Genomic DNA, 16,168 nt, shown 5'->3' on the forward strand with positions numbered 1-16,168 from the left:
GTTAAGAGCAGAGTGAAATGGTGGATTTGCCCCCCAGACAGTCCTGTCTGTGAATCTTGGGCGGGAGGGAAAAACAGGCTGTGTGGGGTCTGGGAGCTGTGAAGGAACGATTTCCCATCCCCTGAGGAATTGAGGCCGAGGGTGGGGTGTGACACAAGGGCTTGATGTCTGTCGGCTGCTATGGGCTAGGCCACAACAGCATCATCCAATCATCAACTGGTCGGATGGCGAGACTGGGATCCAGAGCAACATTTGGATGGGGCTGGTGTGAATGAAAGGAAAGTGGAGAAACAATACAAGATTGCTGATGTCACGTTGGAAGGGCAAGAATGATCCAGAGGGGATCAAAGGGGGGTATTAGCATTGGTATTGGTTTGTTATTGTCACATGTACCCAAGATACAGTGAAAAGCTTGTCTTGCATACTGTTCATACAGATCAAATCATTACACAATGCCTTCAGCTGGAATAAGGTGAAACAATAACACTGCAAAATAAAGTTAAAAAGCTACCAAAAAAGTGCAGTGTTCGTAAATGATAAAGTGCACATCATGACAAGGTAGATTGTGAAGCCAGAAGTCCATCATATGGTAGAAGAGGACCATTTAGGAATATGATAAAAGCAGGATAGAAGCCTGGTGGTATGTGCTTTCGGGCTTTGGTATCTCCATCGATGGGAGAGGGGAGAAGAGCGAACGTCCAGGGTAGGTGGGGACTTTGAGGGGTTCAGGTGGATGGAGAATTCCAGAGATGGACTGAAGGACCCGCAGTCTGGGGGTAAGAAATGGTTATGGAGGATGGGGTGTAAGGGAACTCAAGTGTCACACTCGGACAGCCAGTGGTGTAGTGGCATCCACACCCGACTTTGAGGCGAGTGGTCCTGGGTTCAAATCCGCCCGGCTCCTTGCGCACTTTCCATCTTTTGCTGGGTTGAGCATTGAGCTAGTAATTTGGCCTTGTAAAAAAACAGACAAATGCTAAAAAAAAATGGCAAAGTTGCCACCCAACAGAGAAACAGCAAACTACTGTCACACTGGACTGAGAATTCACTGAGGTGGGGAGGTGGTGGGCTGAGTCATAGTCATAGTCATACTTCATTGATCCTGAGGGAAATTGGTTTTCGTTACAGTTGCACCATAAATAATTAAATAGCAATAAAACCATAAATAATTAAATAGTAATATGTAAATTATGCCAGGAAATAGGTCCAGGCCAGCCTATTGGCTCAGGGTGTCTGACCCTCCAAGGGAGGAGGACAAATCGGGATTAGAGACAGAAGATCAGGGGGAGGGAAAGATGGGACCAAAGGGAAGGGGATGGGGGGGAGAAGGTTATATAGGAGAACTGGAATTTGAGATTGCAATCAGTTCTGCTGCAGGGTTAACCTGTTTTGTCTCTCTCCACTGAGAACTGCTGGGAACATCCAACATTCTCCTTAAGTGTTGAGAGGCATAGATAAATGGACAGTAACAGTCTTTTCCCCAGGGTGGGAGAGCATAAAACTAGATTAAGGATGAGAGGGGTAAGATTTCAAAAGGACATGAGGGCAACTGTTTCAAACAGGGTGGTGAATGTACAGAATGAGCTGCCAGACGAAGTGGGTGAGGCAGGTACAATATTATCTTTAAGAAGCACTTGGAAGAGGTACATAGAGAGAAGGAGAGCTTGGAGGGATTTGGGCCAAACACATGAAATTGGGACCAGCTGGGTGGGCACCGTGGTCGGTATGGACTGGTTGGAAGGAAGGCCTGTATCCATGCTGTGTTGCTCTGTGACTCCATGACTTTTCAGCACTAAACATTAACTATTTCTCTGCCTGAAGATGCTGCCTGACTGGCTGAGTATATTCACCATTCTCTATGGTTCATGGGAATTGACCAAAAGCAGCACTGATTAGAGTGAGCGACAAGAAAGATGATCGATCACACATGCCATCAATCATATGGGTTATGGATTGCAAGGTCATTGAGAGAAGCAACAAGGCCGAAAGGGTAAATAAAACAATCTGCTGGAGGAACTCAGTGGGTTCAGCAATGTCGGTTCCAAGAAAGAAAAGGTCGGTATTTCAGGTCAAGACCCTACATTGGGCCTGAGGGGAGATGGCTGGTATAAAGAGGCGAGGTAGCGGCTGGGAGGTGACAGGTGAAACCAGGTGAGGAAACCTCTTTTCTCCCTCCTTCTGCCACACCCCCACCCCCATCAGCCAGTTTCCTTCCTCTCCCTCACCCAGTTCCACCTGCCTATCACCCACACACAATCCCTACTTGATGTCTTCCGAACCAGATCCATCAGCCCCAACTCTCTGTTTATCTTGTTCCAGGTATCACCTTCTTTACTAATCAGATTCCGGTATCTACCGCCTCTTGTTTCCACTTACCACTTTCCAGCCTCTGTCTCTAGCTGCAACCCACAATTATTTCCCCCACCAGTATCTTGCCCCCATTTTTACCTGTCCCTATTAATTACCCACCAACTACTGCCCTGACTCCACCCCTCCCCTTCCCCCACACAGCGCCATCTGCCCAACAACCCTCTCCTCCTATAGTTCCACCTTTCCCCCTGCCAGACCCTTCCTCACCCATTCACATCACCTTTCTATACTGGCTGTCTCCCCTCCACATGCTCAGTCCTAACGCAGGGTCTCCAACCAAAATGGCTACCATCCCCTCTTCCTCCATTCATGATGCTTGACTCACTGAGTTCCTCCAGCAGATTGGTTTTGCTTCCAGATTCCAACATTTGCAGTCCTTTGTGTCTCAGTGCTCAGAGGGTCATTGATAGAAGATCAATGCTGGGAGGGTCATTGATAGATCAATGTTCAGTGGATAAGTGATAGAAGATCAATGTTGCAAGGGTCATTGGTAGAAGATCAGGGGGTCATAGATGGAAGGTCAATGTTGGTGGGGGTCGATGATAGAAGATCGATGTTCAGTGGACCACTGATAGAAGATCAGAGATTCATTGATAGAAGTATCAATGTATAAAAAAATCATTGATTGATCAGTGTTTGAAGGGTCAGTGACTCATGGCATGATGATTTAAGGGTGACTGAAAATGGCTCACTGATAACAGGCTATATATTTATGTTACACTTTTAAAGGAATCCCTGCCTTGCACCAGCCTCTCCCACTCAACGCCACACCTTCACCATACCCAACTCCCTCAGCCCAGACCTTTGCATCCCCGGACGTCCCCGCGTGTACCTCTTTCTCCCCGCAGATGTGACTGACAAAGGACCCCGATGCTGGGCTGGAGGAAGGGCCCAGGATGGCTGCCACACCTTTGGGCAGAATTTGACACACTGCAGAGGAAGAGCACAGTAAGATTGGTTGTGTGGTAGTGGTGATGATGGTGGAAAGGGGGAGTGGAAGGTTCAGGTGATGAAAGTCAGGGCGGAGGGTGATGTCACTGCGGAGAAGGTGGATACAGTCTTGGCCAAGTGGGGATTTAGTAGAATGGGGCAGAGCTGTGAGCACCTTTTCAGTGTCAACAGCCAACGCTGACGGTTGGTCCTGTGACCTAGCTGTTACCCTGCAAGCCCTGACATTCAATCCTAGGTCCCAACAGCACAGGTCAAAGACAATCACAGCTCAGTGCTGGCTCCAGGTTGTTTAATACCATCAATCCCGCTTCACATAATCTAGCAAGTCATTTCAGCCCTCCAGTGTCTCTCCAATTCTCTAAACTTCCAGATCTCCTCAACATGTTGGAGGCCATCGAGACCAAGTCGCCCCACAGAGAAGTCCCATTCTCCTTCCCAGCCCCAATTTTCCTTGTAACTTATTCTCCCACATTCCCACCAACTTCCCTCTGATTATCCTACTCATCAACACAGGGTGGGGGGGGGTTACAATTTATAGCTACCAATTAACCCACCGATCCACGCACCCTTGGGATATGGGAGGAAGCCCGGGTGGTCACAGGGAAAACATGCAAACGCCACACGAAGAGTGCCAGGGGTTGGGAACAAACCCAGGTCTCTGGGGAGCTGTGGGCAGCGGCTCTACCCCCTGCACTAACTGTGTTGCCCTCGCCCTGCAGGAAAAAAGTTCCAGACCGGCATCACTCTGCGTGATGTGGTGTGTAAGCACAATACAGGAGTACAATATTGGCTGAATTATGGGATGGTTCGGTCACCAAGTCTGGTAACAACACAGGCAGACTGCTTCTGAGGATTGAGGGGATCGTGCACAGAAGTGGTGTGGAGGTAGAATACCAGCCCTGCTGTTGACAAAGGAGGAAGTGGATGGAAGAGAAAGAGAGTGGGCAAAAGAGGAGAGAGGGGAAAGAGCAGGTAAGGTGGGGTGGAGGAAAGACGGAGGGGCATTAGGTGGAAGAGAGCGAAGACAGAGGAGAGCAAGTTGAAGACGGGGGAAAGTGAGAAGGGAGAAAGGGAACAGAAAGGTGAGAGGAGTATAAAATGAGGGAGAGGGAAGAGAGAGGGAGCAGAGGGAGGTGAGGGGTGAGAGGACTTAGAGGAATTTGGAAGAAAAGGGTGAGAGGGAAGTGAAAGGGGAGGGAAGAGGGGGCAAGAGAGGAGAAAGATGGGGGGAGAGGGAAGAGAGCACAGTTAGAAGGTAGGAAAAGGAGGTTGAAGGAAGGAAGAGAGGAGGAGGAGGACAGAGAGAAGAAGCATGAGAGGGAAGGGAAAAGGCAATGAGAAAGAGGAGAGGGATGGAAAAGAGGAGGAAAGGGTAAGGGAGAGGTAAGAGTAGAAAAGGAAAAAGATGAAGGGGATACAGAGAAGAACAGATGTAGATGGAGGAAGACAGAGAGGAAGACAGGAGAGAGTGAGACAGAAAAATAGAGAAGGAGAGTAATGGAGAGATGAAGATGGGGAAAGATGGAAATAGGGGCGAGACAGAGCGATGGAGACGGGAGTGTTGGAGAGACGAAAGGGAACACAGAAAGGTAATGAGATATGGAGGTTTAATAAAAAGCCAGGCAGAGAAAGGAATATAGAGAGAAAGGAATAACAAATTTGGTCTCCTATAACCTCCATGATGTGATTAGTCAGACAGGATTGACCCAAATCTCCCCACCCCCGCCCACACCCTGTTACCAGTCACTCTTCTCAGCCCTTCACCCCAAGATCTCTGCTTTTCCTAATGTGACCTCTTTGCCCACATATAGTGAGTCTGCGGATTCATCCTGGGCTCTCCTGCTCCATACCTGAGTGCCTTTTCTCCACTAGTGGAAGGAATCCCAGGTCCTGACACTTAGCCTGGCCTAGTCGGCAGCACTCTCTGCTTGTTGCCACTCCACGCCCTCGCGATCTGAATGGTATGGGTAAAAGACAATGGGAAACTGCCATGGGAGAACACCCACCCAACGTAGAGAATGGGATGTTGGAATGAACGGGATGAGAAGAAGGGATCCTGTTGGACTTGGAGGTACAGACATCAGGCAGGCAGTGATGTCGAAACAGACTGAGAGACCAGCAGAGACACAGATGGTAGACAGATACAGCAGACCTAGACAGAAACAGAGGGATGGGGACCAGGGACCCAGAGAAGGGAGGTCCAGGGAGCAGTCACCCAGAGATCGGGGGGGCGGGGGAGAAATGATGAGGAAAACCCCTGAAATGGTGGGGGAGAGGACAGGGAGGAGACACCCAGAGAAGGGGGCATGGGGAGCAGGGACCCAGAGACAGGAGGTCTGGGGAACAGACAAGGCGGGGGGAGGGGAGAATGGGTAGCAGGAACAGAGAGATAGGGAACAGAAATCCAGAGGTGGTGGTGGGGGGATTGGAAAAATGGGCAGCAGACTCCTAGAGATGGTGGGGGGGGGGGTGCAGGGACCCAGAGAGAGTGGAGGGGGGCAGACACGTACTCATGTCCGTCGTCTCGTACTGGCTGTCCTGCTGCAGCTCAAAGATGTCGACCTCCACGCGAGCCCGCGCGGGCACCTCGATGATGCTGTTGATCTGCTCACGGGCCAGAGCCAGGGCCAGGCGCTCTCCTCGGCCACACGAGGTGTGGTCATCCAGGATTGAGGCTGCAACACACAACGTCCCTCAGTGGCTCGGCCACACACGAGGGGATGTGAAAAGGGTGCAGGGAGGAGGGGGTGGTGGTGTGAGTGGGACAGAGGAGGGAGTAGGGAAGGGAGGAGGAGCAATGAGTGAAGATCAGAAGGAGAGAGGAGGGAGCGGTGAGTGAGGGGGATGGAGGAGGGGGCAGTGAGTGAAGGAGATGGAGGAGGGGTGGAGTGAGAGGGATGGAGGGGGGTAATGTGTGGGGGAGGAAGCAGGATGCAGTGAGCGAGAGAGTGACATGTCAGGAGGAGGGAGGAGGGGATTGATGTGTGAGGAGGAGGAGGAGGAGGAGGAGGGGGAGAGGATTGATGTGTGAGGGGGAGGGAGGAGGGGATTGATGTGTGAGGAGGAGGGAGGAGGGGATTGATGTGTGAGGGGGAGGGGATTGATGTGTGAGGGGAGGGGATTGATGTGTGAGGGGGAGGGTGGAGGGGATTGATGTGTGAGGGGAGAGAGGAGGGAATTGATATGTGGGGGAGGGAGGATGGGATTGATGTGTGGGCGAGGGGAGGGGATTGATGTGTGAGGGGAGGGAGGAGGGGTTTGATGTGTGAGGGGGAGGGAGGAGGGGATTGATGTGTGAGGGGAGGGAGGAGGGGATTGATGTGTGAGGAGAGGGAGGATGGGGGGATTGATGTTTGAGGAGCAGGGAGGAGGGGTTTGATGTGTGAGGGGGAGGAGGGGAGGGGATTGATGTGTGAGAGGGAGGGAGGAGGGGATTGATGTGTGAGGGGGAGAAAGGAGACGGTTGAAGAGGGAGGAGGGGGTTAATGTGTGAGGGGGAAGGAGGAAGAGGTTGATGTGTGAGGAGGAGGGAAGAGGGGATTGATGTGTGAGGAGGAGGGAGGAGGGGATTGATGTTTGAGGGGAGGGAGGAAGAGATTGATGTGTGGGGGGGAGAGAGGAGGCGGTTGAAGTGGGAGGAGGGGGTTAATGTGTGAGGGGGAGGTAGGAGTGTACCATGAGTGAGGGAGTGGTTTGCGAGGAGGGGCAGTAAGTGAGGGGGAGAAAAGGGATGATGAGTGAGGGAGAGAGAGAAGGAGCAATGAGTGAGGGGAAGGGTGCAGGCAGAGGGGCAGAGTGACTGAGGGGTGTTTCAGGGATTTAGAGTGATGTGGGATTTACGCAACAGTGTTCAGTCGTATTGTTAGCAACTGGAGGTGTCAATGGGTTCTCTGTCAGCTGGTATTTCAGGGAGTTATTACAGAGCGATGGTGTATGTGTAGTCACTGACTGAGGCGGTGTTTCGGGGAGTTACTAGTGAATGACGATGTTTATGTGGGGTTAATTAACAGACACAGTGTTATTAGTGAGTGACTCCAGGAAGCTATTAGCAAGTGACAATTGGTATGTGGGATTCATTCAAATAGGCAGTATTTCGGTAGCGTTGTTAGTGACGATATTTATGTGAGGTAAATTGACCGAGGCAGAGTTTCAGGGAGTTTTTTAAGTGAGTGACAATGTATTTGCAGCATCAATCAAAGTAGGTAGTATTTAGGTCATGTTATTCGGAAGTCATGCTGTACCTGTGGTGTTAAGAAACAGAGGCAGTGTTTCAGGGAGTTATTAATGAGTGTCAATACTCATGTGAAATTAATTGACCGAGACGGGTTTGGGAGCATTGTTAGTGAGTGATAATGTATCTGCGGGTTCATCGACCATGGCGGTGTTTCAGGAAGTTATTAACGTCTGACCATATTCATGTGAGGTTAATTGACCAAGTTGGTGTTTCAGGAGTTATTAGTGAGTGACAATATATCTGTGGAGTTAATCGACCGAGACGCTGCTTCGGGAACGTAATTCGCGGGTGTGAGTTACCCCACGTGCCCCGTCGCTGTCGACTGAGCTCACTGACCCATGCGCAGTGTGGAGAACAGCTGTCGGCTCCGTCTGGTGAACATCAGTAACAGAAGCAGCATGGCTGGCAGCAGCTGCATCTTCGTCCGCTCCTCATGGAAAAGGTTTGGTTCACAGTCCCACGACACCCACCTGCAAGAACACGAGACCTGGCACTTCACTGGCACAGCAGCACTGTGTGCAAAATGTGAACAGACAAGTTTCATGCTGGCATGTTCTCAGAGATGGTACCCTGTGAAAACCTGGACAACTAAACCGCCCTCCCATGTCACATCTATTGAGCTTATCTTACATACTGTTCATACAGATCAGACCAAAGATGCATACATCAAGATGCTCTTCATCGACTACAGCTCAGCTTTCAATACCATCATACCGTCAAAACTAATCAATAAGGTCCAAGACCTTGGCCTCCATGCCTCTTTGTGCAATTGGATCCTGGATTACCTCACTTGCAGACCCCAGTCAGTTCAGATTGGCACAACATCTCCTCCATGACCTTCATCAGCTTAGGTGTATGACAAGGCTGTGTGCTTAGCCCCCTGTTCCACTGGCTTTACACTTATGACTGTGTGGCTTAGCACAGCTTCAACGCCATATTCAGGTTTGCTGATGACACCACAGTTGTGATGAATCAGCATATGGGAGGGAGATTAAAAGTCTAGCTGTCACAGCAACAACCTCTCACTCAATTTCGGCAAGACCAAGGAACTGATTATAGACTTCAGGAGAGGGAAAACAGAGGTCCAAGGGCCAGTCCTCATCGGAGGAACAAAGGTAGAGAGGGTTATCAGCTTTAAGTTCTTGCGTGTTACTATTTCAGATGACCTGTCGTGAGCCCAGTACATAAGTGCAATTGCAAAGAAAGCACAGCAGAGCCACTACTTCCTTAGGAGTTTACGGAGATTTGGCATGACATGTAAAACTTTGACAAACTTCTATAGATGTGAAGTGGAGAGGTTATTGACTGGTGCAGCCTGGCCTACAAAAAGTAGGAGATTTGGCCCAGTACATCATGGCTAAAGCCCTCTCAACCACTGAGCACATCTATATGAAACACTGTAGTAGGAAAGCAGCATCTGTCATCAGAGATCCCCTCCACCCAGGTTATGCTCTCTTCTTGCTGGTGCCATCAGGTAGAAGCTACAGGTTGACCATATTGAATCCGGCAATCAGCAATCCGGTTCGACCACTGGTTCAGACATACTCTTCGCCAGCCTAATTTCAAATTTTGATTGTCACCACACCAACCCATCGCCACTGTTTTGGTGGCCCCATTAGCAGAATCAGCTGTTGTCATGGTCTTTAAAGAAGCAAATCATTTCTCCATGTTATTCTGCACTTATTTTTATAACCTGTGCTTATCTACCCCAGTCATGTCTTCAGTGATGAAGGAAGTGCTTCTCGTAAAGTGCAAACACCATACGTTATCTATACAAGATAACGTGGAAGTTCTGAAAAAACTCGACAGTGGTGTGTCTGTGAAAAGTACATGCAACTTGTATAACATTGGCTTCCACAGCTTATGATATAAAGAAACAAAACAAAAGTTGGTCCAGTTCTTCGCTGACAGCGAATCAAAAAAAAGAGGTGCATAAGGAAAGTAATGAAAGATGGAGGATGTTCACAACTAGATAAAGTTCCCATAAAGTGGTTTAAACTCCGCATCGGCGAAGGTGTAGAACTGTCAGGAGAGATGGCAAAGGAACTCATGAAGAGTTAGGACTGGATTATCAGTGTGACTACAGTGAAGGGTGGCTTCAGCGATTCAAGCAGCAACAGGGCATAAAATTTCATGCAGTGTATGGTGAGAAACAGTCAGTAGACAAGGAACCAGCTGCTGAGTTTATTGATGAGCTAGCTTCTGATGAAAAATTAAGTGCTACAATGCGGACGAAACGTTGGCATTGTACTCCAAGACAAGTGCTGACTACGGAGAAAGCAGTATCTCCAACAGGTTATAAAGCATCAAAATATCATGTCACTGTGTTGGGCTGCTTTAATGTTGCAGGAATCCACAGGTGTAAGTTGTTAGTCATTGGCAAGAGTTTATGTCCCAGAGCTTTCAAAGGTATGGAGCAGTTTCCAGTAATATACAACGCCAACAAAAAAGGATGGATTACAATTGACGTTACATTGGAATGGTTTGAACGTTACTTTGTTCCAGAAGCGAGAGCACACTGTGACTCTGTTGGTCTGGACAAAAGTTGTAAGATAATGCTGATTTTAGATAACTGCTCTGCGCATCCAAAAGCAGAACTCTTGAGAAAGAATGATGTTTACGATATCTACCTGCCACCTAACTATATGCTAGTAATTCAACCCCTAGACAATGGCACATTATGCTCTTTGGAGATTAAGTATTGCTCCATTTATGAAGTGGCTACTAACTGTAGTTGACTCTGGCAGACCAGTACACGAATTTGTGAAAGAATTGCTTTTCATTTGTCATTTCTTTTTTCTTTATTATCCAAGGATGAGGTGATTATAAGACCATAAGATATGAGCAGAAATAGGCCATTTGGCCCATCAAGTCTGCTCCACCATTCAATGATGGCTGATCCTTTTTCTCCTCCTATAAGACCATAAGACATAGGAGCAGATTTAGGCCATCAGCACGCGGGTTAGAGGTGTTTATTTATTTAATCCTACCCTAACCACCTATGATTCGGCAAACAACAGGAATTCTGCAGATGCTGGAAATTCAAGCAACACACATAAAAGTTGCTGGTGAACACAGCAGGCCAGGCAGCATCATTGATGCTGCGTTCACCAGCAACTTTTATATGATTCGGCAAAATCACTAATCCGGCACTGCACAGGTCCCAATCAATCCGGATTTGTGGTGGTTATCCAGTAGAAGAGCTCCAGGACTTGGACCACCGGGTTCAGGAACAGTCACTACCCCTCATCATCAGGCTCTTGAACAAACAGGGATAACTACATTCAACTTCACTTGCCCCATCGTTGAAGTGTTCCCACAACGAATGATCTCACTTTCAAGGGCTCATTATCTCATTATCTCATGCTCTCACCATATATTGCAATTTACTGTACGGTATTTATATTTGCATTTGCAGTTTGTTATCTTCTCCACTCTTGTTGATCTTTCATTGACCCTGATATACAAATGCTTTGTAATTACTATTCTATAAATTTGTTGAGTATGCCCACAAGAACATGAATTTCAGGGCTATATATGGTGACATATATGTACTTTGATAACAAACTTACTTTGAATTTTGAATCATTAGACAGTATATTAAGGCAAACAAGGTAAAACAATAACAATGCAGAATTAAGTGCAAAAGCTACAGGGTTAATAACTGAGTGCAGTTTTATAACGAGCCAGACAGTGAGGTCAAGGGTCCAGCTTATCAAACAACAGTTCTGTTCAAGAGTCTTATAACGGTGGGATAGAAGCTGTCCTTGAGCCTGGTGGTATGTGCTTTCAGGGTTTGTATCTTCTGCCCGATGGGAGAGGGGTGAAGAAAGAATGTTTGGCACTAAATCTCTTGGGCACTAAATCTGCCAAAAACTAAATACAGTGAATCAGAGTCAGAAGTTATTGCTGAACAGTTTCTAGCTAGTGTCAGTCACGTGCACTTGTGTGGGCGTTAGACACTCCACTGTGCTTAGAGTGAACAATTTTTATATAGTGTCAGTGACGTGTGTTTGTCTTCCAACAACAGTGATTTTTATCACTGATAGTTGGCGAGAAATAAGCAGTAAGACAATTCAGAACTGTTTTCCTCACTGCAGTTTCAAGCAATCAGGCTTGGAGATGACAAAAATGACTGGGAGTGAAAACGAAACAATTTCACTATTCAACAAGTTAGAAACTACAAAGCATTTAAAGATAATAACAATCATCTTGAATGTTACAATGATAACAAAGATTTAAAGGGTACAATCATCAAAAGTATTGTATGAAGGCAGTCCAAAGTCTGCACTGGGTAGTCTGTGCTGATCTTGTTCATTTATAATTGTTACGAGAATACACATAAAATTAAGATGTTTGCTGGCCTGGGCTAGCATCAGTGGCATCAGCAGTTGGTCTGCCACCTGCCCTCAGGGGAAGGAGAGATAAGGAACAATGGAGCAGCGTCTGGAGATGTGTAATGAAGGGATGTGGGAGGAAGAGCTGTCTGGAGCGGCTCCCCCCTTTGAACCCTGAACTGTTTGAAGTGATGGACAGGCGATACCCCAGCAGGGGGATAAAAAGGGACAGGTTCGCTAAGACAGACACACACGCCACCCGAGGTAACGAGACCCTGGAAGCGGTGCGCTTCTCACGAGTGGGTGAGAAGTCCCAGACAACGACAAGGGTGGAAAGGTACGATCAGCGGGAACCCGGTGTGTGTCCGCCCTTGCCTGGGTGCCGGGTTCACTGCAGAGGATCGACCGCATCTGGAGGAGGGGTCACAGTCGGTGACATCACCAAGGATCCGCCCAAAAGCTGTTTGTGAGCCATCTCGCTGGTCTGTGAGCCATCTTGCTGGTCTGTGAGTGAAGCTGGTCTGTGAGTGAAGCCGTTCTGAATGATGAGTTGTTCCTATTCTATCTCTCTCTTCCCCCACGTTGTCCACCGCCATGGCAACGATTACTGCGAACTGAACTACTAAATTGGACTGAACTTTGAGTCATTTTGAAATTGGTCATTTACCCCTAGACAACGATAGAGCTTGATTGATGCTGTTATCTTAATTCTGTGCACATGTGTGTTTATCATCACTGAACTGTTGCATTTATTATCCTTTCGATTACTGTGTTGCTTGTTTCTTTAATAAAACTTTCTTAGTTCTAGTACTCCAGACTCCAACTGAGTGATCCATTTCTGCTGGTTTGGCAACCCAGTTACGGGGTACGTAACATAATCAATCAAAAGAACATGGCTTCACTGGATGAATTCCTCTATCGATAACTATTAGAAACTGATACACATTTTCATAGTACTGAGTAGTATTGATAGTGTTCTAATTTGTATTTCATTTAAGTAAATTTGTTACTGTTAAACAGTAGTCTGTCTTTTTTTTATACTATTATTTAACTACTTCCACGAAAATTTGGCTAACTGAGGCAGTGGCTTAATTGAGCCATAATGTACTGCTCCTGACATGTCCTAATTAACTGGAATCCACTGTACATCTTTAAAGGAAAACTAGATTACTTGAGACGTTTATTGGAATCATAGCATCATACTGCATGGAAATGGGCCCTTCAGCCCACTGAGCCCATGCTAGCCCCAAGTACTATTAGTGCACCCATTAAGAAGCAGACATGCTGGCCTTCATCAGTCAGGGTAACTGAGTGGAGGAGTAGGGAAGTTATGTTGCAGTTAAATAAGTCATGCAATATCATGTACAACTTTAGTCATCCTGTTACAGAAAAGACATTATTTATCTAGAAAGAGTACAGAAAAGATTTACCATGACGTTGCATGGACTTGGAGGCCCAATTTACAAAGAGATGTTGTGTAGAGTTGCACTTCATTCCCCGGAACGTAGGCAATTGTGTGGTGACCCGATAGAGGTATATAAGATCATGAAGGGCATGGACAGTGAAAGCACAGTCTTCATCCCGGGGAAGAGGAGGGTACTAAAAATAGGGGGGCAAAAGGTTTAATAACATAAGGAAGAAATTTAAAAAGGGACAACAGGGGCAGCTTTCTCATGCAGAGGGTGGTGCATGTTTGGAATGAGCTGCCAGAAATACTGGCTGAAGACATTATACTTTATTGTCGCCAAACAATTGATACTAGAATGTACAATCATCACAGCGATGTTTGATTCTGCGCTTCCCGCTCCCTGGAGTACAAATCGATAGTAAATATTAAAAATTTAAATTATAAATCATAAATAGAAAATAGAAAATGGAAAGTAAGGTAGTGCAAAAAAAGCCAGAGGCAGGTCTGAACATTTGGAGGGTACGGCCCAGATTCGGGTCAGGATCCGTTCAGCAGTCTTATCACAGTTGGAAAGAATCTGTTCCTAAATCTGGCTGTATGAGTCTTCAAGCTCCTGAGCCTTCTCCCGGACGGAAGAGGGACGGAAAGTGTGTGGGCAAGAGAGCACATTATCAATATTTCAAATTCATCTTGATTAAGTACATGGAGAGGAGAGGTTTAAAGAGCTACAGACTAAACATGAGCAGATGGGACTAGTCCACTGGGCAGCATAATCGGCATGGACGAGTTGGGTCAAAGGGCATGTTTCCCTGCTGTACGACTCTGTCTTTCTCCATCTACACTAAAACCACTGTATTCCAATCAAATGTCCAGGTCTGTCTACGCACTAGGGACAGTATATAGAGGGCAATTATCCTATCCACTGCAGTCACAGAGAGAACATGCAAACACGTGCACGCGCACACACACACACACACACACACACACACACACACACACAGATTGGGATCAAATCCATGTCTCTGGGACGAAACTAAGTTAGTGGTCCCCCAGCTGCTGGCTTCTCAGCCCCGTTCACAGATAAATCTGCAATATGCTCGGGGCACAAAATGTGCAGAGGGGGAGACAGAAAACTAGTAGGATCTCAGTCAGCCCAGGCAGAGTGGAGAGACCTGAGGCTCCAGTACACTGCCCAGTTCGGCAAGTGTACCAGGAAAGGACAGCTGTCCCAGAGTCTGGGGAAAGTACTGTCCCAACCCGGTGCCTTCCACTGGGTATGATCTCTGGAGAAAATGGGGTGCTTCATGTCTATAGCGAAAATACAGTGGGAACATTGTGATAGAGAAAATACACTGGGAACACTGTTGCAAGTGCACTGGGTACACTCTGTCAGAAGAAAATATACTAGAAACATTGTATTAACAGGTGTACTGGAACACTGTAAGACCAAGTACACTGGGAACACTGTGAGATCAAGTACAGTGGGAACGCTGCGATGGAGAATACATAGTGGGAGCACTGACAGCAAATACAATGGGAACACGGTGAGAGGAAACACACTCTCTCTACACTTCTCACTGCCCTAGTAAAGCAGCCAATCAAAGACCCTACCCGCCCCAAACATTGTCTTTCCTCCCCTCTCCCAGAGGGCAGAAGATACAAAAGCCTGAAAACACATACCTCCAGGCCTAAGGACAGCTTCTACCCTGCTTGAACGATAAGGTGGATTCTTGGCTTCTTTATGATCTTGGATTTTATCGTTTGCCTGCACTGCACTCTTTCAGTAGCTTTTACACTTTATTCTGCATTGTTATTGTTTTACCTTCTTCTAGCTCAATGCACCGTGTAATGATTTGATCTGTATGAACAGTATGCAAGACAAGCTTTTCACTGTTTCTTAGTACATGTGACAATAATAAACCAATTCCAATATTAGGAACACTGTGGCATCAGCTACACTGGGAACGCTGTGGAAGGAGTATGTTGGGAGAAATGTAAAGAGTGAATACACTGGGAAAACTGTCAGGTTGAATGTACCGGGATCACTGTGAAAGTAAATACACTGGGGATAGTGCAAGTATGAGTTTTGTGTCCATTGGACTGAGAATTTCAATTAAAATGTCCAGAGGTGAACAAACCAGGGCCATATCTGGCAACAGTGGGAAACAGAGAGGGAATGAGACATAGAACTTCTGACCATGTCTCGAGGCAACTAGCAGAGGCAGAACTGCAATGCATACAGAGCGGCAGTAAGAAATGTAACGAACTGACAGAAATAGAGCCGTACCAGATGATAATTCAGCTGCTCTTCTTGCAAACTGTGCCATGGGATCCCTTATGTCCACCTGAGAGAGAAGCAATCCTCCATTAGCCCTTCAACTAAATGTGATTATACAACACCCCGCCCCCATCACCACCCCTCGCACAGTGCTCCCTCCTCACTGCTCTCCCACAGCCCGGTGTTCTTTCTTCACTGCCCCTCTCACACCATGGCACTTTGTCCTCAGCACTCCTCCCACTTCTCTGTGCTCTCTCCTCACACCTCTCCCACAGAACTCCCTCCTCACTGCCTCTCCCACAGCACAGCACTCCCTCCTCACGGTCTATCCCACAGCATGGCACTCTCTCCTTACTCTCTCCAACAGCATGGCACTCTCCCCTCACTGCCTCTCCAACAGCATGGCACTCTCCCCTCACTGTCTATCCCACAGCATGGCACTCTCCCCTCACTGTCTCTCCAACAGCATGGCACTCTCCCCTCACTGCCTCTCCAACAGCATGGCACTCTCCCCTCACTGTCTATCCCACAGCATGGCACTCTCTCCTTACTCTCTCCAACAGCATGGCACTCTCCCCTCACTGCCTCTC

At 47.4% G+C, this 16,168-nt stretch overlaps 1 protein-coding gene across 16 annotated transcripts in view; it reads right to left on the reverse strand.

Annotated features, from left to right (window-relative positions):
* The window catches only part of LOC134350907 (glutamate receptor ionotropic, kainate 5-like), a 170,889-nt gene that overhangs the window by 61,857 nt on the left and 92,864 nt on the right, over positions 1–16,168 (reverse strand). For 15 of the 16 annotated variants that reach the window (XM_063056743.1, XM_063056738.1, XM_063056734.1 and 12 more), the window contains 4 exons: positions 15,588–15,645; positions 7,892–8,025; positions 5,832–5,996; positions 3,203–3,300 (listed from right to left, as the gene is read on the reverse strand). In XM_063056743.1, coding sequence (XP_062912813.1) covers positions 3,203–3,300; positions 5,832–5,996; positions 7,892–7,973 — 345 coding nt within the window. In that variant the 5' untranslated portion in view covers positions 7,974–8,025; positions 15,588–15,645. Of the gene's footprint in view, positions 1–3,202; positions 3,301–5,831; positions 5,997–7,891; positions 8,100–15,587; positions 15,646–16,168 lie in introns of those variants that run through there. The other variant, XM_063056726.1, reaches the window with a different exon arrangement.

The sequence above is a fragment of the Mobula hypostoma genome, chromosome 8 (assembly GCF_963921235.1).
Source record: "Mobula hypostoma chromosome 8, sMobHyp1.1, whole genome shotgun sequence".
NCBI classification, from domain to species: Eukaryota; Metazoa; Chordata; class Chondrichthyes; order Myliobatiformes; family Myliobatidae; genus Mobula; species Mobula hypostoma.